We start from the raw sequence: 26,181 nt of genomic DNA, 5'->3' as shown, positions 1-26,181 counted from the left end.
TTAGAGGAGACTTCAAAAGTTGAAGTCAAAGCTGCACCACCATTAGGAGCACTCTCATTTCAAACAGCAACAGATTTTTCAGGAACAGAAATTTGAACAGTGGCTGCACCATCTGGCTTAACTTTTCAAACTTTCACCTCATTCTTTTTAGAATAATGCTTACCAAAATGACTCAAAGGTCGATACTGTAAACAACGCATCGGCAGCCATGGTACTTCAACTCCAACAGAAACAAAGGAACCATCACATAGTTCAACAATAATAAAATGAGGGAGTTCAAAATTAATAGAAATCTCAACACACACCTTTGCATAAACAAGACGTTGTTGCAAAGCTGTGATATTATCCATATAAAGGGGAGTATCAAGTGCACTTGTAATGTAGTTAAGCCCCTTTTGAGTAAAAAGCTCTAAAAGAACTCGACTTAACTTAACCCAAATGGGCATATTATCAAGGGAGAAATCCAATCTCTAAAGATTAGGCTCCCACTTCCTTAGCACCATCGGTTTGTTCTGGATGTGCCAAGAGCCATGATCTAGAACCCAATCTCAAGCAACAGAAGAAGAAAATTAAAAAATAAACAAATTTTCACTTACCATATTGACTTCAATAGCTCGCTGTTTACTCTAAAGCATATCGACCAACTTCTACAGAGAACCACAATTGGGAGGCCGCCCAAGAAATTTAGCCACTAGCGAGTGCTGCCACCTCCAAATCCCTTCATCAAACACCTTAGCTGGAGGTTTGACAGTAATAGAACCACCATGGACTTTCGATGGAAAAAAAACTCCAAACTTTACTCAGAAAATGAATCAAAAAGTTTTCTCCAATCCAGAGCTTGTGAAGAGAACATAATACAAAATCAAAGCCAAGAAGCAACAAGTATCACAAAATCAATAAGAAAATAAAGAAAATTAAGCCAACCTCCCCTCCCAAATCAAGAAGAGACAAAAAGGAACCAAGAGAACTCCCTATTAATTTATTAAGGTAATCCCTAACTCCGAACACTAAAAAGAAGTTTTGTTTCTACTCTATTAATTTATTAAGTTTGTTCTTAAGATAAGTAATGATTTAGTTAGCAACTGAGTTGAATTCCAACTCATTTAGGTTCTATTGTATTTGTAGCTTCTTAGCTTTCAGGGGGAACTATTTTGTATTCTTTTTTGGCTATTCTTTTAGCTTATTTTAAGTTCCTTGTATATGAAATTTTATCAAACCCTTCGTGCTCATAATATTAGATGCAAAAGTTTTAATTGGGTTTATGAATATATTATTAAAACATTTCGCTGAATTTATGATCTTTAGTCTCAGGATAAGTTTTTAACTGTGTGAAGCTAGATGAACAGGTGACTTTGTTCTTGCTGCTATTGAATAAGTAGTTTCTGGTTTTTGGGACTATGGCTTTGATATCTCAAGAAGGATTATAAGTTCTTTTGGGTCATTATTTGCCTTGGGGCTACGCAATTCCGCAACTGTCATATCTCATACATGTCATGCTTCGGGTAAAAATAATATACTAACTTGACAACATTGTTTCGTTTGCTTATCTGTGATTGCAGTACTTGACATACTTTTTTTTTGCTTCCTAACCAGACTTCAGTGGCGTATTTTAGTGGATAACTTACCTCTTACAGAATATTTTAGCTTTTCCAAGGTTTGTTGTCATTTTGTTTTTTTTCCTTGAATGTATCTTGCACAAAATCTATCCAATATGGCAGAGAGCCAATTTTAGAAAAGGGGTTGTTCTAGTGAACTAGTTAATGGTTCAATTGTTTTAAGTACACTTCATGGTTAATTTAGAAGGGACAGATAAGGATATGTTATAATGAGCTTATTGTTTCTGCATCTACCGGAGGTGCCAGAATACCCATAATAGCCATTGTAAGAAATCTTTGTTTCATTCTGTTGCTACCCCCTTCTAGTTTGTGTTTTTGGTCTAGTAATGTTGCATGTTGTTAATGTGTTTAACATGCTAGCCTATTGTTTTCTTCTCTATCTTGGCTATTCTTTGTATTTAACCTATACTACTTATATTTGATGTAGGATGGTCCCCTTGCTTATCGGAGTTTTTCAACTACAGTTTTGACTCCTGATTCAAGCGGAGGTGCTTTTCCATCCAATTTACTGTCTTCAAAGACTGTACTAACACCAGAGTGTACTATAGGTATGGGAAATAATATGAAACTGTATTCCTGTATGTAGCTGTTTACTTTTGAAAAGGTGATAATTATAAGTAGTGGCACTTTCCTTTACAGTAGTTTGAAACCAATTTGCTTTGGTTGGATTTTGGAAACCTTAGTGGTATTCTCCTTAGCTTTCTAAATGGTCTACAGATTGACAGATGGTGGCCTACAATTGTTACTGGATCACTTCTTTTTTTAAAAAAAATTGGCTTCTGTGGTTAAACTTGCCTTGAGAAATTATCTTTACAGATGCCAACTTTTGAGTTTGAGTCTCCACAGTCGGTTTATATTACCTTCCATATGGCATCTCATGCTTGTTAGACTAAGATCAGCTTATAAGCATTTCAGTAATAGGAGGGATAGGTTAGTGTTGTTATGTTTTTTTAATTAATGTATTATGGTGCAGGACTTTTTGAAGACCTAGTAATTCCCTTGACAAATTTTCATGATGAATACAAGGGATTCATGGTTTTGCTTGGTGTGTTAAATAAAATTAAATGAAATAGAGTTATGTTATATGAAAGTTCAAGAGTTATGTTGTTTTTTAATGGGTTTAAATTAGTAGGTTTTTCTTTTAGGAGAATGAAAGGTCAAGAGTCATTAGTTATTATTAGATTTTAATTTTTTCAGTTTTTTTTGTTTTAGAGGGTTATCTATAATCTATAAATAGTTTGTAAGAATTTTATATGAATGTGAACAATTTTACATTGAGAACAATTTTCTACAACAATTTTATATTGAGAATAATTTTCTACAATTTGGTATCAGAGCTATGGAGAGTGTGACCAGTAATGTGCCGCTGCCTCGACTAACAAAGGTGAACTATGAGAATTGGAGCATCCAAATGAAAGCTCTTCTCGGGTCTCAAGATGGTTAGGAGATGGTTCAAGAAGGTTTTGTAGAACCGACAACTACTACGGGATATACGGTGGCTCAAAATAAGGCATTCAAAGAAATGCGATCAAAAGATAAGGTAGCATTGTACATGTTATTCCGAGCTGTTGACGAGTCGGGCTTTGAGAGGATTGCAAGTGCGACAACTTCAAAAGAAGCATGGAACATTTTAGCAAAAGTGTACAAAGATGCTGACCGAGTTAAACAAGTCCGCTTTCAAACTCTTCGCGGTGAGTTGGAAGGCATGAAGATGAAGGAATTGGAAGGTGTCTCCGACTACATCACGCATGCTCAAACTGTGGTGAACCAACTCAACCGAAATGGAGAAGCGTTAACCGATGCACGAGTTGTGGAGAAGATTTTGAGATCATTAATTGACAGTTTTGAGAATGTCGTATGTGCCATAGAAGAGTCAAAAGATCTAGCAATGCTCACAGTCGATAAACTCGCCGGTTCTCTCGAGGTACATGAACAACGTAAGAAAAGAAAGAGGAGACACTCGAGTAAGCACTTCAAACCAATGCATCAATCAAAGACGAAAAGGTTCTCTATTCTTAAAGCTTTCGAGGTAGAGGCCGTGGTTGTGGAGATCGAGGAAATGGTCGTGGTGGAAAAGGCCGTGGTCAAGAAGAGAATTATGAGGAGAATGAGCATTCAAACCAACAAAATTAGCGTAGAAGAAGACGTGGTCGTGGAAGAGGCGGATGGTCGAATTATTCTAATGTCGAGTGCTACAAGTGTGGCAAATATGGTCACTATGCGAAGGATTGTAACTCTGATAAGTGTTACAATTGTGGTAAGGCGGGACACTTTGCGAAAGAATGTCGCGTCTCAAAAAAGGTGGAAGAGACAACCAACCTAACCACGAAAAATAAGGAGAAAAAAGAAGGTTTTCTCTTGATGGCACATAACGAAGTCAACACCAACAACAACATGGTATGGTACCTTGACATGGGTGCAAGCAACCATATGTGCGAGCACAAGCACCTATTCAAAGAGATGCGAAAGGTTTAAACGGGACATGTGTCGTTTGGAGATGCGTCGAAGGTTGAGGTAAAAGGCCAAGGTACCGTTTGTTATTTACAACAAGATGGGTTAGTTGGGTCAATCCAAGATGTGTATTATGTACCAGACCTCAAGAGCAACATTTTGAGTATGGGTCAACTCATGGAAAAAGGTTATTCGGTATTTATGAAAGATCGGGTGTTACACTTGAAAGATAAGGAAGGGAGTTTGGTCACTCTAGTTGAAATGGAGAGAAATCGCATGTTTAAGTTGAATTTGAAAAGTGTTCGAGGAAAATGTTTGCGAGTTGATGTTGAAGACAAGGCGTCGCTGTGGCATCTCCGTTTTGGCCATCTACATTATGGTGGTCTAAGCGAATTGGCGAAGAAGAACATGGTGCATGGGCTACCAGATACGGACTATGAGGGAAAATTTTGTGAAGAATGTGTGCTTGGCAAGCATGCGAGAATTTCATTTCAAAATAAGGCAGAATATCGGGCTAAGCAACTTCTCAAATTGATTCATACCGACATATGTGGACCAATCACCCCTGAATGTTTTAGCGGTAAAAGGTATTTCATTTCTTTTATCGATGATTTCTTACGAAAAACATGGGTTTATTTTCTTAAAGAAAAATTTGAGGCATTTGAGGTGTTCAAAAAGTTCAAAGTGATGGTGGAAAAAGCAACTGGTAGACACATCAAATCTGTACGATTTGATATAGGTGGCGAGTATACTTCGACGGCTTTCATGGAGTATTGTGAAGAGCAAGGCATAAGACGATTCCTAATCGCACCGTACTCTTCCCAACAAAATGGTGTGGCCAAGAGGAAGAACCGGACTGTTCTCGACATGGTTCGATCAATGCTCAAGAGCAAGAAGATGCCGAAAGAATTTTGGGTGGAAGCGGTGCAGTGTGCCATCTATGTGCAAAATCGATGTCCACATGTGAAGTTGGATGATCAAACACCACAAGAGGCTTGGAGCGGACAAAAACCATCAGTTTCTCATCTCAAAGTATTCGGTAGTGAGGCCTATGCACATGTACCGGATCAACGAAGAACAAAGCTCGAAGACAAAAGTAAAAGGTTTATTTTTATTGGGCATGATGAGAAAACAAAAGGATACAAGCTACTCGACCCGATAAGTAAGAAGGATGTGGTAAGTCGTAATGTATGATGTAATGAAGCAAGCGAGTGGGATTGGAATAACTCAATGGAGGTTATCATCAAAGATGGAGGATCATCAATCGCTACACCAACAATCATACTAACAGATCTTGAAATTACCGATGATGAAGATGAACCGCAACAACCAAAAATACGAAGTTTGCAAGATTTGTATGATTCAACAAATGAGGTACATATTGTATGTCTTTTGCCAGATTCCGAGAATATAAGTTTTGAAGAGGTGATGTGAGACAAGAAGTGGCAAACTGCTATGGATGAGGAGATTAAAACAATTGACCGTAACAACACATGGGAGTTAACAAAATTATCGAAAGGAAGTCAGCCCATTGGTGTGAAGTGGGTGTTCAAAAGAAAGATGAATGCTCAAGGCGAGTTAGAACGGTACAAGGCGAGACTTGTTGCAAAGGGATATAAGCAAAAGGAGGGGATCGATTATGACGAGCTATTTGCTCCCGTTGTAAGAATGGAGACAATCCGATTGCTCTTTGCACAAGCAACTCAATTTAAATGGTCGATATTTCAAATAGATGTCAAGTCGACATTCTTAAATGGTGTGGTCGAAGAAGAAGTCTACATCGAACAACCACCCAGGTACATAAAAAATAGAGAGGAGAAGAAGGTGCTAAAATTGAAGAATGCACTTTACGGGTTGAAGCAAGCACCGCGGGCATGGAATACTCGTATTGATACATAGTTCAAGGAGAATGAGTTCAAACAATGTCTCTATGAACATGCCCTCTAAGTGAAGAAGAATGGAGGTAATATGTTATTTGTAGCTCTTTATGTCGATGACCTCATTTTTATGGGGAACAATGGTGAGATGATACTAGATTTTAAGAACAAAATGACACAAGAATTCGAGATGACAGATTTGGGTTTAATGAAGTATTTCCTTGGTTTGGAGGTTAGACAAGAAAAGACAGGTATTTTTGTGTCATAGGAGGCATATGCAAAGGAAATTTTGAAGAAGTACAATATGGCACATTGCAACCCGGTATCAACACCAATGGAACCAGGTGTAAAACTCTCGAAATTTGATGGAGGAGAACGAGTCAACGCAAGTAAATACCGAAGTTTGGTGGGAAGCATTCACTATCTCACTTGCACAAGGCCTGACATTTCGCTAAGTGTTGGCATTGTAAGTCGGTTCATGGAGGAGCCGGTTTATTCACATTGGAAAGCTTTAAAGTGAATCTTACGGTACATTCAAAGAACGGTGTCACTCGGGTTATTGTATTCAAATATGAAAGATTACAAGTTGATTGGGTATTCCGATAGTGATTGGTGCGGAGACTTAGATGATCGAAAAAGTACATCGGGATATATGTTCTTTATAGGTAACACATCATTTGCTTGGCTTTCAAAGAAGCAACCAATCGTGACACTATCGACATGTGAAGCTGAATATGTGGCAGCATCTTGGTGTGTGTGTCATGCTATATGGCTCAGAAATTTGTTAGGTGAGTTAGAGCAAGAACAACTCGGTGCAACTGAGATACGAATTGACAATAAATCAGAGATTGAGTTGGCAAAGAACCCAGTGAATCATGAGAGAAGCAGACACATTGACATTCGTTTTCATTTCATCTGAGATCATGTAAAGGAAGGAAGTGTGAAATTAGTGCATGTGGCAAGTCGGGACCAAGTCGTGGATATCTTCACAAAACCGCTACCGATGGTACTATTCGACAACTACAAGAAATTAATCGACATAAAGGATGGCAGAAGCATTTAAGTTTACAGGGGAGTTTTGTTAAATAAACTTAAATGAAATAGAGTTATGTTATATGAAAGGTCAAGAGTTATGTTGTTTTTTAATGGGTTTAAATTAGTAGTTTTTTTCTTTTAGGAGAATGAAAGGTCAAGAGTCATTGGTTATTATTAGATTTTAATATTTTCAGTTTTTTTTGTTTTAAAGGGTTATCTATAATCTATAAATAGTCTGTAAGCTTTTTATATGAATGTGAACAATTTTACATTGAGAACAATTTTCTACATGGTGATGTTTTTATGTGCCTATTGGAAAGGATATTATCCATCGTGTTGTATTATGGCAGCTTGCAAAACGACAACAGGTGCCCTTCATCCTTCCTTTTGGATTCTTGAAGAACACACTTCTATGGCCTTCTTGGTGTTACTGTGAAATTCTTTAGTTTATTCCTTATGGTTTTTGAACTAATACTTTCTTAGCTTTGTAATGGCCCAATATTGCCCGGCCCAATATGGATAATAAAAACAAAAGTAAACATATTAAATGTCCAAAATGTCCATATTACACCGACCCAATACCAGCTCAATTGCCCAAATCTCTACCCAAACCTAAACAGACCCTAAACCCAATTTTCTAATCCCAAATTAGCCTAGCCCAAACCCGATTACAATAGAAGGGGAAACCCTAGCATCAGCCCCAACCAGCGCCGCAACCACCAGGCTTTCTCCTCGCACATGTTGCGCCTGCATGCGTGTAGCCGCTCCACGCCAGCCTCTGTACTCACGCGAGCCTCCGTACGTGCGCGCCCGCACCTCCGTACGACTATAGTACCTGCAACAAATACGACAAACAAGCAACAAAAGAGAAAAAAACAAGCAAAAATAGCGAAAAGGAGAACAGAAAAGAAAATTTTTGTATTATTATTTTTTTTCTTTTTATTTTCGGGTTATAAAAACCCAAAGATGTACTCGAAGAAAAAAACCTACAGAGAGATATTGAATAAAAACAAAAAAATCAAAGCAGAAAGTTTTTCTTCAAAAAAGGTGATCTTCTCCGTTTTTTTTCTTTCTTTTTTATTTTCTTTGATTCTTTGTTTTCTTCTTTGGCACCAAATTGAAATAAATGAGGAAAGCGAAGAAGAAACTTACCTTGGCGCGCCATTGGATCCATCCTTTACTCTGTCCGAATCGGAAGCGGAGAAGAGAGGGGCGTCGTTTAAGGTTTATTTTCTTTCTTTTTTTTATTTACGCCTGAATGAACCTTGTTTAGGGTTTATTTTTAGATTTATATTGCTTAAAACGGCGCCGTTTAAAGGCTTGCGACCCGCGCGGTAACCCGACCTGAGGGAAGGATCCGCACGTTTTTGCTCAACGGTCCATTTGCGCAATAGGCCCCTCTGTATTCGGTGTCGTTTCGATTTATTTTTCTTCTGTTTTTTTTTAATTTATATTGTGCATTTAACTTCGATTGCATTTAAGCCCTCTGTTAAGCGACGTCGTTTCCATTATTTGGACTTGAATGCCCGAACCTTTGCGTTTAATTTCCGTTTTAGTCCCTTAGATTTAACTAGATTAATAATTTAGTTCGTTTTTAATTCTAGTTGTAATTTAATCTTTATTTATTTATGGTTAAATATATTTCATTATTATTTTGATATAGTTATTTCCAACATTATTTTAATCTTTAAGTTTGATATTTTTTTTAAACTTATTATTAATACAATTTTTAAAATACAATATATTATTATTTAAATTGTTATTAATGTAATTTAAATTTATCATACATTAGTCTTTTATCCCTTATACCTTTTTAAAATTTTTGATATATTATTATTTAATTAATCATTTATTAATATACATATATTTTATGAAAATTGGATAAAATCTTTATATATATTTTAATGTTTTATCTCCATTTTAAAATTTACCTTTTGGATATTTTTATATCAAATATTTATATGATAATATATTTTATATATAAGGCTATTATTCTTGTACCCATAAATTATTAATAGTTAATGTTTTGATATTAGATATTATTATTAATTTCAAGTGTTTTTAACATGTATAACATATGTACTTTAAATGGATTTTATTTATATGTAATTTACTTCTAAAATTCACTTTTGTATATAACTACCTCATTTTTTGATATATATATATATGCATTATATTTTTTGTATATACTATCTATGTTAAATTGATAAAGGTATATTACTTGTTTCAAATTCATTTTAAATACAATTATTCAATGTTGTTTTATTTTGTTTCAAGTCCATTTTAAGTTTGTGTGTAAATATTTTAGCTTAAAATGTGGTTATTAATAAATGTTGTTATATTTAATTCATTTGATATTTGACAATTAGGATTAATATTTGCCTAATATGATAAAAATTGTTGTAGCCATTTTTGCTTGAATTAAATCATTTGTTTATTATTCCTCAATAGGTATTTAGATTGCAATTGTGTCTTTTACCTTATGTATTGCTATTCAATCATGTTTCATTTGTAAAATTGTATTTTATTAAAGCACAACAATCATTCTATTTCACAATAAAAAATCTAGCATTTATAATTCTCGAGAGAATTGTGCCCTAACTTACTGGGTTCCAATTTTTCTCGATGAATTTAGATAGCTACATGTTTTTTAATTAAAACCATACAATTTTAAAACTAAGCATTTAGGATTTCAAAATGTCGGATCCTATGTGACATTCTGTTAATCCTAATTTTAAAATAAAGGCAATGTTTGATGTTTAAGAACTTCGAGAAATCAAAACCTAACTTACTGGATTCTGATTTCTCGTTTGACTTAAATGATCGAACAACTTTCTCAAAATGCATGAATTTCAAAATTTGAAAATTAAAAAGACATACTTAATTTTGATGATTGAATTGTTGCATCTTAACTCACTGAGTGTGACAATTTATTTCTTCGAAATGAATGTGTCTCATCATTCAATTTGGTTTATTCAAATTTAAACTCCAAAGGATCGTATTTTAAATCTTTTCAAAATTTCGACCCTAAGACATTAAACAATCAATTTGGTACCAATTTTGGGCGTTATGAGGGTGCTAACCCTTCTTCGTGCGTAACCGACTCCCGAACTTGTTTTCTCAAAATTCGCAGACCGAAATCGTTTTTAATGGTGAACCGATCACACCTCAATAAAAGATCGGTGGCGACTACCATTTTATTTTCAAAATCGATCCCTGTTTTTCAAATTAAAAAAAAAAAGTAGTTTCTACAAGCTTCTTTCCTTTCTGTCCTCCTATTTCCAAACATGCTATTTTAACAAATTTTCTAACAATGCAATCGGTCTGTTACGTATGAAGGTTAGTGACAATTGAATGGTCAACAGGGAACTCATTCAACAAAAACTATTAGTGAGGTTAGTGGGACTGGTAGAAAGCCGTGGCAACAAAAGGGTCTTGGTCAAGCAAGGCATGGAACCCTGCGTGGTCCCCAGGTGATTCATTTGTCTGCTCTGTGGTTTTAGTAAGTTTCATAGAGCTATATTAGCCTTCTATGACCTATAATCAAATACAAGGGATTGATAACAGTTTCGAGGTGGTTCTACCATGCATGGCCCTAAGCCAAGAAGTCATGCTATTAAGTTGAATAAGAAGGTTCGACGTCTTGGACTGAAGATTGCACTATCTGCTCGTGCTGCTGAAGGGAAGGTAACAGGTATCATCTGGCTTGTGTATAAACGAGCTTAGAATTAGAACATTACTTATGCCAAACAAAGTTATTCAGTCCTCATTGAGTACTAAAACCTACTGATGACTATGGCACAATTTAACAGCTTCATGTCTTCGAGGATTTGGAGGTCCCTACACATAAGACCAAAAATATTGTGAACTATGTAAATCAAATGGAGAATACCAAGAAAGTACTGCTGGTGGATGGTGGCCCCATAAATGATAATTTGAAGCTAGCTACACAAAATCTACATTATGTCAATGTCTTGCCATCAATTGTAAGTTGTGTTAATAGTGATAACACAGTGTTTCCATTGTTACTATAATACATTCAAACTACTGGCTCGCCTTTGTCATGAATGATGAGTTAAACACCATCTTATAAGCTTATTATAACCGTCATCATGATAGCCTTAGATTTAAAATTATTCCAGTGCTCCTTGTATCTGTTTGTTACTGTCATAGGGACTCAAATCATGTTGTGTGATTGCCTTAATAAGTTGTTTGTGTGTGATATTGCAGGGCTTGAATGTGTATAGCATCTTGCTGCATGATACGTTAGTGATGTCCCGTGATGCTGTTGACAGGATTGTTGAGCGAATGCGCACTCCGATCAACCGCTGAACTGCAATTATGTGTATTATCTTCTGTTAGTATCCTCTTGAACGTAGTAGCAGCAGAAAGAAATGAGAACCCAAATAATTTGGCATGGCTGGATGTATATTCATTCTTGTTGAGCCAAAACCAGAGGCGATTTGTTACCTTCTCCCAATTAATGTATGGTAAATTTCCTGCTTGGAACATGGGTTTGCTAGGGCTGACAAATTCGTAAATGTATTTGGTTCGTGGTTCACAGGTAAAACACCGCAATTATCTTAATTGAATTGAATTTTACCTTTTATTTAATTTGTAATTATTTTTAAATTCATTATAATATAAATATAATTATTATGCTTGTTATAGAAATACCGTTGTTATAGAAAGATAATTTTTATAAAATTTCATATAGCAGCTGTTTTTATGTATATTTTATTTCACATTTATTCACATGATTAATTACGAAGTTCATAAAACGAACAAATTCAATTTATTAGTACGAGTTATGTACCATTCAAAAAATTTGTATGAGTCATCAAATTCAAGTAACCAATTTATAAGTTTATTGAATTGATATATTTAGCTCCACTCATTGAAGTTTATTTTCATTTAATAAAATTTGAGTAATAGATTTTCCATGTGAAATTCAAACATTTTATTGAAATAATATTTTAATTAAGATAATTTTGTTAATAAATTATAATTAATAGGCTTGCTTATATGAGATAGCTATAATTTTACTAAAATTTTAGACAATATATTGTTATAGAAAATTAATTTAATAAAGAATATACTTCATAACTATGATTTTGCTATTATAAGTAAAAATTATTATAGAGCATTAAAATAAAACATAAAAAGTCGATTCTACTACAAACTTGATTGTTATAACGAAATACTTTTATAATAGATTGGTACAGAGAGTTGACCGTTTATTTTTAAAATTTTATTCATAATAAATTTCAATTAATAAAAGGTTCAATTCATTATTAAACCCTCATACTTTGTGTAAGTTGTTGATTTAGTACATGTACTTTTAGAATTTGAAAATTTTAGCCCTAACCAAATGATAACTATTGAATTCAATAAGTCAAGTTCATTATTTTAAAAATTTGATGTGTCAAACATATTATCACATTATAATGCTATATCTATTTGTTATTTCCACATGTTACTCACAAAAAATCAATTAATAGATTTAACGACCGTCATTGTATTAAGACTAAAATTTTGAAATTCAAAGAATATAGCTACTAAGAATGATTCAATTGGTGAACATAGACTAAATCTATAACTTTACGCATAATACAAGACTAATAACATAATTTAAGCAAACATATTTAACTGTTACCACTGGGTCACGATTAAAATTTCAAAATTCAAAAAGTACGGGACTAAAATTGTTCAAATTAAAATACAGGTACTAGATCCACAGTTTACACAAAGTACTGGGTCTAATAGCAGAATTTGACCTAAAAAACAGATAGAGACAAATTTAATCATAGGAGTAACTATTAAGCATCAACTATGCTGAAATCTCGAAGATTATGGGCCTCATTTTCTGGCCATGCCCATTGGCTGAAGCTGTAAAGCGTGAGTGAGTGTGAGTGTGAGTCCGAGTGAACTCAGCATGCCAATTTCCAAGTCTCAAAGCTGGAGCCCAGCAGTGAAGTATTAATTACAGAAAAAAAAAATGGGTTGGAAATGAAATGGGATGGCACTGATGAAAGGTGAAGTTGGAATCTGTAATTAAGCCTAAGCTAAAGACAAATATGATCTGGAACTCTAACAGCAACCATGCTCTTGTTTTCATTGGAACATTCAGAATGATTACAACAAAAATACACTTTTAACTTATCCTCATCGTTATAATAAAATCACAATCTCTTCATTGTACAGTCTCTAGATAGTGTCCTTCCTTCTTGTCTGGCTTGTCTTTACTTCATCTCTCTCCCATGAGGGCAACTTAGAACTTTGTCTTTCTTCCTTTAATTCTTCAAGACTTAGCAGTTTCACTTTTTGAACCTAAAGATTGCAGCTTTCCTCTAAACCTCTAGTCTTCAACAGTGTTCAAACCCTAGCTTCCATGGCAAAAACTAGACCAGGGGTCTCTGCACCCAAGCTCAAAGCAGGGAAGAAGGACCTCCATTCTTACACCATTAGAGGCACCAACAAAATTGTTAGAGGTAGGTAAATGGTTTATATGTATATACACGCCTACATCTTACTTATATGCCCTTAAAAGTTGTTGAATCTTGGCATTTCGTTTTTGTCAATATGAAATTTTCAAATATGTTGGCTAACGTCGGTTTTGATGGTTAAGGAGTCAACCCTTTGTTGATGGGTTTAATGGATGCAAAGGCATTCGTGTTGAAAGATGCTAAGGTGGTGGCTTTGCACCTTGGGATCGTTCAATGCATCTATAACTCCATGTTAACATTAATGTATATGCAATTAAGTGGGTGTTAGTAATGTTGCTTGTGATGTTTTTGCAGTGGGGGATTGTGTTCTGATGCGTCCTTCTGATATCGGTAATCCCCCCTATGTGGCCCGGGTTGAGAAAATCGAATCAGATAACAGGAACAACGTCAAGGTTCGAGTGCGATGGTATTACCGTCCTGAGGAATCACTTGGAGGAAGGAGGCAATTCCATGGAGCAAAGGAGCTGTTTTTGTCTGACCACCATGATGTGCAGAGTGCTCAAACCGTTGAAGGGAAGTGCATTGTTCATTCTTTCAAGAACTACACCAAGCTTGAGAATGTTGGGGCTGAGGACTACTATTGGAGATTTGAATATAAAGCTGCTACCGGGGCCTTTACACCTGATCGAGTTGCTGTGTGAGTAGTATGACTTGTTGGTTTGTGAAATACGAGGACTGCTATGACTTGTTCAAATATAAAGCATTTATTCCTTGGTGCCCCTGGGCTTTTCTCTTTTGAAGGTACTGCAAATGTGAGATGCCCTACAATCCTGATGATCTTATGGTTCAATGTGAGGGTTGCAAGGATTGGTATGGTGTTTATGCTTCCTTATATGATTTCCGGGTGCCACGTGCCTGATAAGTTTGTAAGGTTGATGTAATGCTCTCCTTACCATTCTTGTAGGTATCATCCTGCTTGTGTAGGCATGACAATTGAAGAAGCAAAAATGTTGGAACACTTTGTCTGTTTTGAATGTTCCGAGGATGATTTCAAACAATTTCAGAATGGATTTCATGCATCACCAGTATCTGATGCAAAGGTAGGGCTAATTTTCAACCATTTTCTCGTGATCAAGGCCGATTGCTATTTGCTAATCCTCTAATACACAACTTGCCGGTTCAATTTCTGGTTTCCTATGAGGAAGATTAGAAAGTAAGGAGAAATTAATAAGAATTTTCATCATGCGCAAATCATGCATCGAACTAAATGCAGCACAAAAACGGTATTGGCATATTGTAGTTCCAATAATAATTTACAAATACTCCAACTCGTACAAGTTACTTTGAGCAGTGATAAGAGTCCTTGATTTCTTGCACAATACGAAAACTTACTTTGGTTTATATTTCACTATATCAACATGTTTATTTCACTGAGCATACTGTATTCGGTAGTAGCTTACAAGTTCTTCATTAGGTGTCGCTATCATCGTTGCTTCCTGGTTATTTCCCGACTATTATAGGGGACGGTAATCAATGTACATACATTTCCTTAACCAACACTTTTATCTTGCTGGTTATGATTCCTAGCCATTGTTGATATATATATATGGTTCGACTGCCTACGATATCTCATGCTATGAATGTTGAATCATACCTATACACGCCCCTGATTTATTGATTGGTTTTGTGCCTATATCGAGCAGTGTACATGATTATCATTTCCATTTTTTTACGTTTTTAAGATTAGCATTACTTTTGGCTATGAAGAGGGAAATTTTAGATGTAAAAATGTCACTGCATATAAGGGGAAAAATCCTTTTATCTTTATACTTAGCTTAGGAAACTCTAATGTGTTTTGAGGTTATGCCTCTACTTCTCATAGTTATGATCTTTTTCCAGGTGGAGTCTAAAAGACATAAGAGATGAGTAAACCATGGGAAAGCTTTTTGTTGAATGAGAGAAGACTCGTTACGCAGATTTAGCTTGTAGGCCGTTGCTATGTGAGCTGTATATTGTAGAAATTATGTGCTTTGTCCACGCTGGTGGCTGGTTAGTAACTTATGTGTAGGAGACATCATTTGTATCTGTGTTAGGTTTAGGAGATTAATGTCTGTGCAGGAGGATCAATTGTCTGTAGTTCTCTGATTTTGAACCGATATTTTCGGGTAACTCATCTTATTGACTTATTGATTATGCTTTGCCATCTTACTTGGGAAAAAGTGCAAAAACTCTGTTGAGAACTCAAGAAAAGCATTTTTCCGGAGTTTATGAGATTGTGATTAAGAAAAGTTAGTGCAGGATTGATGGACTTTGTAATGATGAGAACTCGTCAATAGTTTCAGTTATTTTTGTGAAGCAATGCATCTTTCATGGTGGGTTTAGTGTGAATTGGCTTGGGCAAAACATGATCAGCCTGATTCAATCTTTATTAGCAACCAGATTTTATTTGAATCTAAGCAGAAAATAAAGGTAACCGCTAGAATTCTTCAAGTGGGGCTCAATTTCATAAAAGGAAACAGCTTTAATCACGTTAACAATGTGGCAAATGACCATTTATGAGTTCGTAACTTGCTATTGCCTTTTATATTTAAACACAACAAACTCCACAAAGTAAACACATTTCCTTCCATTGCAAAACATGGCAACCGGGGTCGATGTATCGGCTGCATCCAGTTATGCAGTTCTTCTCCTCCATCTTCTTGCTATCAGCACTATTGCATCTGTTGTAGAAGAGAGATCGATATATTTGATTTTGATGGAAGGAGAACCAGTAGCATTTCATGGTGATGTTCTATCTAGTCAACAAGGAAGAAGATTCGACCCCAAAAGGTTGTAAAAGAGCATTTCAAATTATAGTTTTGGATTATCTCTTTAGTAATTTAACACTTCGTTTGTTTTCTGTATGAATGATTAGTGAAGCTTACGAAGTTCATGCAAACAAGTTGGTAGATTCTCATGATCAAGTTCTTGAAAGCACTCTAGATAAGGGAAGCTATAACAAGCTATACAGCTTCAAACATGTCCTTAATGGCTTTGCTGTCCACACTACACCATCTCAGGTTGTTGTTTTCTTAATACTTTGTCAGCCATTTTTTCATTCTCTGACTGTAATAGCTATGAAAATTTTCAGGCTAAGAAACTACAACTTGCTCAAGGAGTGAAGTTGGTTGAAAGAGATCGAAGAGCCAAATTGATGACTACTTATACTCCAGAGTTCTTAGGGTTACCTCAAACCGTGTGGACTCAAGAAGGAGGTGATAGAAACGCAGGAGATGGGATTGTTATGGGTTTTGTTGACACAGGGATCAACCCCTTTCACCCAAGCTTTGCTTATGACATACTCAACCCTTTAACGTCCAATCTCTCTCATTTTTCTGGTGCATGTGAAACGGGTCCTCTATTCCCACCGTTTTCGTGCAATGGTAAGATAGTTTCCGCCCGATTTTTCATAGCTGGGGCTCAAGCAGCCACTTCTCTTAATGCTACCATAGACATTCCTTCACCGGCTGATGCTGTTGGCCATGGAAGGTAATAAATGAAACAAATAAGGTAATGTATTCATTACTGTGTATTTATTTTCCTTGGTTTGTAACGCTGGAGACATGTCCTTTGGATCAGCCACGTTGCATCAATTGCCGCTGGAAATGCTGGGGTCCCTGTGACAGTTAACGGCTTCTATTATGGACGAGCCAGTGGGATGGCACCGCGTGCAAGGTTTGTTTTACTTGGTTCCTTGTTGCAGAATTTGTTTTCTGGTATTACGGGATCATTCTAGTAATGATATCAACTATTGGTTGCTTTTTGGAAATAGAGTTGCTGTTTATAAGGCTGTCTATCCAACGGTGGGAACCCTTGCGGATGTGGTTGCAGCAATTGATCAAGTAGGGCATGGAAATCTACATAGTTTTCTAACATAACCATGTTACCAATATAATATTGTGCTGTGACACCACAGGCAGTAGCAGATGGAGTGGATATCTTAACGCTGTCGATCGGACCGGAGGAACCACCACAAGATACAGTCACATTCTTGAGCATTTTTGACATAGCCATGTTATTCGCACGAAGAGCTGGGGTTTTCGTGGTGCAGGCTGCGGGAAACTCAGGTCCTGGTCCTTCGACAGTATTGTCTTACAGCCCTTGGGTTGTCGGTGCAGCCGCTTCCAGGACAGATCGAAGATACACTGCTTCTCTTCTCCTAGGAAATGGCCTAAATGTTTCTGGCGTGGGGTTATCAGGTAATAATGCCTTCTTTTACCATCAGTGATTAGTTTAAAACCCTTAAAAGTTGACAATAACACATGCATCATACATGTCTTTGCTAGCTCCTACATTTGGAAATGGATCATTACTGTATAGGCTGGTGTTGGCTAAGGATGCAATCAATTTGAGTGGAGCATTCCCTAGGACCCCGGAGTATGTCGAAGAGTGCCAACATCCAGAAGCTTTTGACCCTAGCGTAGTGAGGGGTAGTATTGTTATATGCAGTTTCTCCGCCGGTTTCTATAACGAGACATCCACCTTAACAGCCATTTTTGACACTGCAAGAGTTCTTGGATTTATGGGGTTTGTTCTTGTTGCAAATCCAAGTTATGGTGATTTCATTGGGCAACCAATTCCTTTTTCTGTTTCTGGCGCTTTAATCCCAAAAGTTGCAGATGCAAAGGTAAAAAATAGTTTTATCACTCCACAGCAGGCAATTTTCCCATTGTAATCAACCAGTTCTTATACAATCTTTATGTTTGTTTGTAGATTGTATCTGAATATTATGAACAACAAACATTAAGGGATGCAAGAGGCATTGTAAGACAGTTCAATGCTAGAGCTGCTATACAAGACGGTAGAGTTGCCTCGTTTGGTGTCCAAGCACCCATTGTTAGCAGATTCTCTTCAAGGGGACCCGGTTTTATTGACATCAACCGGAACCCTTCTGATGTACTAAAACCTGATATTCTTGCCCCAGGAAATGAAATTTGGGCAGCCTGGAGCCCCTTGAGTGCCCTGGATCCAATTCTAACAGGTTACAATTTTGCTCTTCTGTCGGGTTCAAGCATGGCTGCACCTCATGTTGCCGGAATTGCAGCACTAATTAAGCAAGAGTACCCTTCCTGGAACCCATCGATGATTGCATCGGCAATGTCAACCACGGCCACCAAGTTCGATAACAATGGTGGGATTATAATGGCCGAAGGATTCAATATCGGGAGCTTGTATTCTTCTAATAATTTTGATTTTGGCGCTGGCTTTGTTAATCCAACTCATGCCATGGATCCAGGCTTGGTCTTATCATCAGGTAAACCTTTTCACATTTCCAAATTCTACCATCAAGCTTGACCAATATAAGTTACTTTGTTCTTTATAATGTCATCATGAAGCAGAATTTGAAGATTATATCAGCTTTTTGTGTTCAATGCCCTTCATTGATCGCATTGCAATCAGAGCCGCCACCAGAGTGTGGTGTGGTCAGTCCGTTGGCCACCCTGCTAACTTGAACATACCGTCGGTGACCATATCTGCACTAAGAAGATCACTGACAGTGAGACGGAGTTTCAAGAACGTAGCCACCAAACCGGAGACATATGTAAGCTTAGCGATACCGCCTAATGGGACAACCATCACCTTGCGTCCACCTTGGTTTACTATAGCTCCGGAGGGAACCCAAGATTTAGACATAGAAATCAATGTGATTAAATCGACCAATGAGTTCAGCTTTGGTGAAATTATTTTAACAGGAAGCTTAAATCACATTGTGAGAATGCCGGTAACGATTAGGCCGGTTTCAATTGTCTAATAGGTAATCACCAGAGAAGTATGACCAAATGGAGATCAAAAGACGAGACTAAACTAAAAATGAAAAACAAGACAGCAAAACAAAGGAATGTCTATGTACTTTATTTCAATGAATTAAAGTAAAACCTTTTTTTAATTATTATTAAGAAGATGCAAAACGTGAATGTGCATCATAATGTTCCAATAATACAGCTATATATTTGCAGTGTAAACTATGAACTTTCTGACAATGTGAGATATAATTACAGAACCTCTTTTTCCTTTCCCTTTTTCCTTTTTTCCATTTCTTGAGTTTGATTCTCTCTGGTTTCAACTCGCACTCAAAATGACATGTCGATAATCTCATGATCTGGAGTTCTATATGAAAATCCGGATTCATCACTTGATCTCCTTTTGACCACGCTTGCTCTTTGCACTAACCTCACTAAAGCTTGCACAACCTCAGACATGGGAGGTCGAAACTCGGGTTCCGGCTGCATATAAGAACATTTCCTAGTTAGCAATTTTTCTTTTCTTTACCCTACAAAACCACTTAGGTTAACTTAATCCAACTTGTCCAAAGCTTTAGTAAATTCTTTTACCTGAACACAGAGAGCAATGATGTCGGCAAAGCGTGACAGAGATTTCACGGGGTACATGCCATTTAGTGCAGGATCTACCATTTTTGCTAGGGCATCTATATCATGTAGTTGAGGTGTAGCCCATCTCACAAGCGATTGCTCGGATCTCACCCTTGAACTAAAAAATGCAGAATACACCACAAAAAAAATTACTTACAGATAGTACCATAAGAATGTCAAGATAGTAAGATATAGAGATTGTTATCTACTCATTGGAAACTGGAAAGGGTTTTACCTGTCTAGTGGCTTCCGACCAGTCAGTAGTTCCAACATCACTACCCCGAAACTGTATACATCACTCTTTACAGTATATACTCCTGACAATGCAAACTCGGGAGCACTATAACCGAATGAACCAACCATCTGTGTTGAAACCTGCGCAACATTAAACAAATAAAAAGAGTCAAGAGCTAGTGTAAAACTTCCCTTAACAGACAGCAGTGGAGCGCAACCTTGTTTGCTGATGATTCATTTTTATTGTTGAAAGAAACTTTTTACCTGTCTCTCGGTATTTGGTGTAAGTGCAGCCAAACCACAGTCTGACAAGTGAGGATTGAGCTCTTCATCAAGTAAGATGTTTGCAGACTTGAAATTTCTATGTACAACTGAAGGCAAACACACTTCATGCAAGTACCTGAAACAACATCTTTATCAGAAAGGAACATATGCAAGCAAGCAGCCAAATGCTGGCAACCCGTATGAGAGACTCAAAAATATCATACACATATAACATACTCTAAGGCCCGGGCAGTGCCAAGTGCCACTCTGACACGTGCATTCCAGCTTAACATCTTGCTACCATCATCAGAAAAGTGCAGCATATCATGAAGACTACCGTTTCCTATATATTCATATACCAGAAGACGTTGTCCATGCTCTGCACAGTATCCAGCCAATGTAACAATATTGGGATGCCTCAAGCGTGACATACTGGATATAGCTTCCAGAAAATTGTCTTCCTCTTGTAATGATAATGCCGCATTGTCAATTTTTTTTATAGCCATAGTCTACATCAAACAAGATGAAAAGAGTTAGCTATCATTGTGAAAGAAGTCTTGTATTATTTCACAAGTTATCTGACACGGGTTTTTTCTACTGAGAGAACTTTAATATTAAACATTTATTATAATAAGTTACCTTTCCATTCGGAAACTCTGCCTTGTAAACACGACCAAGGGAACCTTCACCAATAAGATATTCTTGACTAAAACTATTAGTTGCTGTTTGTAAGGAAGCAACAGTATATGATGTAGCAGTGATGGGTGATTTCATTCTGTTTAGAGATCCATTTTTGGACATCCTTTCAACCATTACTGGTTCTGCCTGTAGGGGTTTCAAATCTACAACAGCAGCAACATTTTTCACCCTCTGCTCTTGCGTCTCGGTATGTACTGTAAAAAAATGAAGCAGGAAAAAGGTTCCAGTAAGATTATGCTGAGGAAAAGAAGGTGAACTAGAATCAATTCCTCTCGAATTTATTGTCAGTACAGGATAATGAATATCACCAACATTTTTTTCATTTTTTGAAATTGATAGCTTTCTTGAAGTGTTTTCTTTTTGGCCAACAATGACCAATTCTTTAAAATCAATAGCTCTATTGAAGAAATCATTGTTTTCAATCAATAGTAACCAAAACAACACTTGACTAATTGACATGAAAGGACTCAAACAATTTTCAAAATATATTGATCCACTAACTAAGCAACACAAAATTATAGAAATAAGACATCTGCCTATCAGTTACTCGAGTATAAAATGTTCACTTTCATGAGAAATAAATAGATCCACTCCCTTAAGAATGTTGCTCCTCTTTAACATCATGTTTTCAATTTTCCAAACTAAAATACTGTAGGGAAAACAGAAAGATGAAGAAGGAAACCTACCATTGCCGGTACTAACGGAAAGATTTGCCCTTGAAGCTCTTGCACCGCTCACCTTTCTTTTATTTTTGCGGATGCAGAAAACAAAAGCAAGTACTGCCACAAGAAGAAGTAATAAAGAGCCAAGAACTATGCCTACAATAATTCCGGCTGATAGTCCATTATCTGAATCTGATGATTGACCATCAGAACCCGGGGATGTATGACCTCCAGATCCAGAATTATGTTTATTATGAGATCTACCCGGAGGGGAGGGTTCATTGGTAAAGGAGTTGCCATCATATCTGTTTCATTTTTTATAATGAAGTTAAAATTTTGCATAAACTAGATTCAGAAGAGCATATTAGCAGTAATACCATATCGAGACTTACATAAAAGTTGGGATTGAAAAAAGCTCTTGAGGAATTGAGCCATTGAAGTGGTTCTTTGCAACATTTCTGTTAAGAATCAAGGTTGCATAAGAACAGACTGAAAGAGAGTAAAAACTCAAGTCGAATATGAGAAAAGTAACTTACAGAGTTGTCAAAGATAAACCCGAAAGGACATTAAGAGAACCAGTCAATTGATTGTTCTGCATATACCTGCCATAAGTTCAGGTATCAATAGCACTTGGTCAAGCTCCATGACTATGATAGATTTTCTCTTTCATTTTTTACCTTTTTTAAAGTAACACTTACAGTGTAGAAAGATTGCTCAATGAGCTAAATGAAAGAGGAAGATCACCACTAAAGTTGTTGAAGGAAAGATCCCTGCATTAACAAGGTACCCAAACTACACCGGTTAGGAAAATATTCAAACAGACTATGAGAGACCTAAACAACGTTCCAAACAATTCGGAATCTATAATTGACATTACGAATTTTACAAAACCATCTAATCGCCATACCACCATGAGAGACCTAAAGAAAAACATGGTATATGATCTTCAAAAGACAATCCGGGAAATATGTTAATTGCATGGCTTCAAAATCAGTTCAGTAATTATCCAAATACAACTGAAACAGAACTTTTAGCATTTGAACTGGACGAGCAATAAGTGGAATACTGAAGCAGCAAGGAACAACAACTTAGATTGCATAATTCTACATAAGAAATGTATATGGTTAAGTTCTCTTACAAAGTCCCGAGTCTGGCAAGATTAGCAAAATAGTCTCCAACAGAGAGGGAGAGCATATTATGGCTTACATTCCTGTAACCAAAGATTTAGAATTAGGGAATGAAAGAAAGTTTGGGTTCGGTTGTGTGATTAGTAAAATAAAACATCATGGCGTTCGAGATAATATCACTTACAAGTAAGTGAGAGTAATCATAGCAGAAATGGAATAAGGAAGATTCCCACTGAAGTTGTTACCAGCAAGATTCCTGCATGATCATATAATAAATAAGAATCTTAAAACCTAAGCAATTCCCCAAAAAATGAAAACAACAGAAAAGTGAATCAGAGACATTACACGCTCGTAACATTCGGCGGCAACTGGTAGGGGATTGTATCATGAAGGTTGTTGTTACTCAAATCACTAACATAATACAAAGAAAAAAAAGCAATGAACTAATTAGATGATTAAAAAAGAGTTACTATCTCAAACGAATATCGGCATCAGAGCAACGGAATAAGCTTACAGTGTTTTCAAAGACATAAGATCAGAGAGCAAGTATCCCATGGTTCCAGAAAGTCCTAACCCAGAAATATCGCTGTTTTATCAACAATACATCAACCAAAAACATAAACCGATCAATCTACAAATTTCCAAAAGATAAATAGATATATCTGAAAATATATACAATCTCCTACAGAGAAACGACGGCTGAGCCCTCACAGGTAACCCCTTCCCATGATTCTCCACATGGATCACCACCATTAGTTTTCCAATTTGTTAACTTTGAAGGGCTGTTCAATGAAGTGTACATAACCTGAAGCGCTTGAACTGTCCACAAATAAGGAAAGAAAACAACTTAATAACAAATCCCCAGGTTCCAAACAGAACTAAAATCAAGGAATCAAAGCAATTAAAATTTCCCTTAATGAAACAACACAGCATAATAAAAGATCAAGGTCAAAGTTCACATCTTTACTAATCACATTTACATCTAAGCCAAAAAAGTCAAATATATATATAGACTTGCCAAGCTAATCAGATAACCAAATCACCAATGCCTTAAACAATTAAAAAAAAACCCAGAAAAGAATCAAAATGAGAAACGAGAAATACCATCGGAAGAATCAGTGACACATTGAGCTGGAGTGGAAGCAAAGATCAAACCGAGTACGACTAACTCATTGAGCAGCAAACGAGTCATGGAAAGAGAAAAGGATCTGTTACTGTAACCCATTGCTAGCTTCTTTTGTTTATAATTTTTGGGGTTGTTGTTTTAGTCTTGTAGTAGTTGTTGTTGCAGTTGATATTGGAAGCTGTATAGAGGTGAGGATCAGTTGAGGTGGAGCACATGATAAAGAACCATGGACATTCAAAAGAAGCTGAAGAAGAAATACAAGGAAGAAGAAAGAGAAGAAAACGGGAAGAAGAAATAGTTGGGAGACATCGCCATTAAAGAAAAAGAAAGAAAAGAAGATCCGAAGCTTGAGGGGGATGGTATTGGGTAGTAAATGAAGAGAGAGTGTGTGCGTGTGTGCGTGTGTGTGTTTATTACATGTGAAGAGTGTTTCGCGTTGTGGGTGTCGGTCAAATTTGAAAAAAAAAAAGAAAAGAGAGAGAGTCGGTAGTGAAAATGTTGTAAGAAAAAACAAGAGTTGTAAAGTAGAATAGAAAAAACAGGGAAAAGGGGTTTGGTTGAGACATGGTATGGAAGCAAGGTATTGACAATTTAGCACTTGTTTGCTCAGGTTCCTTTCACTGTCACATTCGAGTTTCGATCCTCTTTCTTTTCTCTTCATTGTATTGTTCTTGCCCTTTCGCTTTCACGTTTCACTGTGTTGGAATTTGGATTTAGCTAAACTGAGAGAGATGAGAGACCCTCGGCTCTTCTTTTTTCCCTTTGCTGGTAAACTAAAATTTTAATTTAGTCAGTATATTATCTAAATTCGTTTCCCAATCACTGTATATATATTTCCATCTATTATTTTTGTTTCTCACTGCAACAAGAGGTGAAGGAATATACCTTATGTTGAAATTTAAGATAAATTTATATTTTAAGTTAAATATTATACTGAAATGATTTAAATTGAAATATTAATTTTGCGGGTAAAAATACAATTTTCCATTTAAAAGGATAAAATTTTAAAGAAAAATGAAATCAAAATAAAATGCAATTAACCACGTTGATCATTAAAATAAATTAACACACCAATCAAATAATAACACGTGTCACTTTTGATTTAATCTAATATTTTCTCATAAAAAATTAAGATTGATATAATCTTATTAAAATTATAAAAAAACTATAAAATTAATAAAACGTACTAGATTTCTTAAAAAATAATAAGAAATTGTAAAAATATATAAAAATATATATATTTAAAATATTAAAATGGATATAAATTTATAAAAAAATTTATACAAATTTATAAAAACTTTAACAGGATTGATTAGCCCAAAATCAACAAGGGTACTAGTCCTGGGAAAGTCATTAGACCGGGTGACCTGAGAACCGGGCAGTTGAACCGATTTTTTATTTTTTTAATATTCTTATCAAACAAAAATTCCATTATCTAACTATTAGCATATGTCATAATGAAATATTCAAACCGAGATTTTCAAAACTGGACCAGTAGTCGAACTGATCAGACTATCAGTTTACTAGTTCGACTTATCCGTCTAGTTCAATTAAATAAAACATTAAAAATAAAAAATTATTTAAAAATCGACTCAACCATTCTAGGTCAACTTATCTAATGGTTTTCTCCAAACCAGTGCCCTTGTCGATTTCGGTCTAATCGATTCAATCAACTAATTCGATCAAGTTCAAGTATTTATGATATTTTTATAAGTTTATTTTAATTTTAATACTTTTTATGATTTTTATAGAATTTAATATGTTTTTATAAAATTCTAAATATGTTTTATTAATTTTATGAAAAATTATAAATTATTAGATTTTAATATTTTTTATAGTATTTATATTTTTTTATAAGTTGATATCAATTTTCATATTTTTAATATTTAATAGTTTTTTATAATTTTAAGATTTTTAATTATTTTGATGAAAAAATATTAGATTAAATGTATCACCATCGATTGATCCGTCAATTTATTTTAACGGTCAATGCGATCAATGATGAAAACCGTTAATTGAAGAACTTAATTATTTATTTTAATTATCAATAAAAATTAATTAGATATGAATTTAATACAAGAATTTAATTAATTTTTTTACATTTTCTTAAAAACTATTTTGACGTGGTATAATGAAGGGACCAAGATTTTTGGTTGGAATGAACATTGAGGCCCTTTGCGAGCATATAATTCGCATTTTATCAAATTTCATGGTCAAAACCAAACCAACATGCA

The 26,181-nt window shown here is 35.7% G+C and overlaps 4 protein-coding genes across 4 annotated transcripts; 3 read left to right on the top strand and 1 right to left on the bottom strand.

Moving 5' to 3' along the window:
• The first annotated feature begins 1,338 nt into the window (after nucleotides 1-1,338).
• Nucleotides 1,339-11,311, top strand: LOC105772063 (uncharacterized). The gene is made up of 9 exons (XM_012593406.2): nucleotides 1,339-1,346; nucleotides 1,594-1,654; nucleotides 2,044-2,164; nucleotides 2,590-2,664; nucleotides 7,274-7,347; nucleotides 10,345-10,452; nucleotides 10,547-10,666; nucleotides 10,792-10,965; nucleotides 11,210-11,311. The coding sequence occupies exons 1-9, from the start codon at nucleotides 1,339-1,341 to the stop codon at nucleotides 11,309-11,311; spliced, it is 843 nt and encodes a 280-aa protein (XP_012448860.2).
• Nucleotides 11,312-13,027: 1,716 nt separating this feature from the next.
• LOC105773181 (chromatin remodeling protein EBS) lies at nucleotides 13,028-15,653 on the top strand. The gene is made up of 5 exons (XM_012594884.2): nucleotides 13,028-13,470; nucleotides 13,780-14,122; nucleotides 14,227-14,295; nucleotides 14,390-14,525; nucleotides 15,325-15,653. Exons 1-5 carry the CDS (start codon nucleotides 13,371-13,373, stop codon nucleotides 15,349-15,351), a joined length of 675 nt encoding a protein of 224 aa, XP_012450338.1. The 5' UTR covers nucleotides 13,028-13,370; the 3' UTR covers nucleotides 15,352-15,653.
• Nucleotides 15,654-15,817: 164 nt separating this feature from the next.
• Nucleotides 15,818-19,349, top strand: LOC105773179 (subtilisin-like protease SBT2.4). Its single transcript, XM_012594881.2, has 9 exons — nucleotides 15,818-16,254; nucleotides 16,340-16,484; nucleotides 16,556-16,953; nucleotides 17,044-17,139; nucleotides 17,237-17,306; nucleotides 17,381-17,663; nucleotides 17,751-18,091; nucleotides 18,178-18,718; nucleotides 18,804-19,349. Exons 1-9 carry the CDS (start codon nucleotides 16,064-16,066, stop codon nucleotides 19,214-19,216), a joined length of 2,478 nt encoding a protein of 825 aa, XP_012450335.1. The 5' UTR covers nucleotides 15,818-16,063; the 3' UTR covers nucleotides 19,217-19,349.
• On the bottom strand, nucleotides 19,330-24,417 carry LOC105773180 (protein STRUBBELIG-RECEPTOR FAMILY 8). Its single transcript, XM_012594882.2, has 16 exons — nucleotides 23,926-24,417; nucleotides 23,508-23,640; nucleotides 23,336-23,407; nucleotides 23,167-23,232; nucleotides 23,006-23,077; nucleotides 22,833-22,904; nucleotides 22,393-22,464; nucleotides 22,231-22,296; nucleotides 22,087-22,152; nucleotides 21,719-21,999; nucleotides 20,973-21,226; nucleotides 20,571-20,842; nucleotides 20,334-20,469; nucleotides 20,071-20,210; nucleotides 19,797-19,953; nucleotides 19,330-19,688 (listed from the first exon to the last, which is right to left on the bottom strand). Exons 1-16 carry the CDS (start codon nucleotides 24,044-24,046, stop codon nucleotides 19,536-19,538), a joined length of 2,133 nt encoding a protein of 710 aa, XP_012450336.1. The 5' UTR covers nucleotides 24,047-24,417; the 3' UTR covers nucleotides 19,330-19,535.
• Nucleotides 24,418-26,181: the final 1,764 nt, after the last annotated feature.

The sequence above is a fragment of the Gossypium raimondii genome, chromosome 6 (assembly GCF_025698545.1).
Source record: "Gossypium raimondii isolate GPD5lz chromosome 6, ASM2569854v1, whole genome shotgun sequence".
Lineage (NCBI taxonomy): Eukaryota > Viridiplantae > Streptophyta > Magnoliopsida > Malvales > Malvaceae > Gossypium > Gossypium raimondii.
Note: the sequence above shows the minus strand (reverse complement) of the source record. Positions and strands in the feature narration are given on the sequence as shown.

What these genes read in the sequence shown, in the direction of transcription:
- LOC105773181 (XM_012594884.2), top strand. Translation starts at nt 13,371, where the DNA reads ATGGCAAAAACTAGACCAGGGGTCTCTGCACCCAAGCTCAAAGCAGGG. An exon ending in ACACCTGATCGAGTTGCTGT is followed by an intron (nt 14,123 to 14,226) that starts GTGAGTAGTATG and finishes TCTCTTTTGAAG; the next exon opens with GTACTGCAAATGTGAGATGC. An exon ending in CACCAGTATCTGATGCAAAG is followed by an intron (nt 14,526 to 15,324) that starts GTAGGGCTAATT and finishes ATCTTTTTCCAG; the next exon opens with GTGGAGTCTAAAAGACATAA.
- LOC105772063 (XM_012593406.2), top strand. An exon ending in GAACCCTGCGTGGTCCCCAG is followed by an intron (nt 10,453 to 10,546) that starts GTGATTCATTTG and finishes GATTGATAACAG; the next exon opens with TTTCGAGGTGGTTCTACCAT. An exon ending in CTCGTGCTGCTGAAGGGAAG is followed by an intron (nt 10,667 to 10,791) that starts GTAACAGGTATC and finishes ACAATTTAACAG; the next exon opens with CTTCATGTCTTCGAGGATTT.
- LOC105773179 (XM_012594881.2), top strand. Translation starts at nt 16,064, where the DNA reads ATGGCAACCGGGGTCGATGTATCGGCTGCATCCAGTTATGCAGTTCTT. An exon ending in TCCACACTACACCATCTCAG is followed by an intron (nt 16,485 to 16,555) that starts GTTGTTGTTTTC and finishes GAAAATTTTCAG; the next exon opens with GCTAAGAAACTACAACTTGC. An exon ending in TTCTGGCGTGGGGTTATCAG is followed by an intron (nt 17,664 to 17,750) that starts GTAATAATGCCT and finishes TGTCTTTGCTAG; the next exon opens with CTCCTACATTTGGAAATGGA.
- LOC105773180 (XM_012594882.2), bottom strand. Translation starts at nt 24,046, where the DNA reads ATGGGTTACAGTAACAGATCCTTTTCTCTTTCCATGACTCGTTTGCTG. An exon ending in TGTCACTGATTCTTCCGATG is followed by an intron (nt 23,641 to 23,925) that starts GTATTTCTCGTT and finishes ATTTGTGGACAG; the next exon opens with TTCAAGCGCTTCAGGTTATG. An exon ending in GGTCGGAAGCCACTAGACAG is followed by an intron (nt 19,954 to 20,070) that starts GTAAAACCCTTT and finishes TGCATTTTTTAG; the next exon opens with TTCAAGGGTGAGATCCGAGC.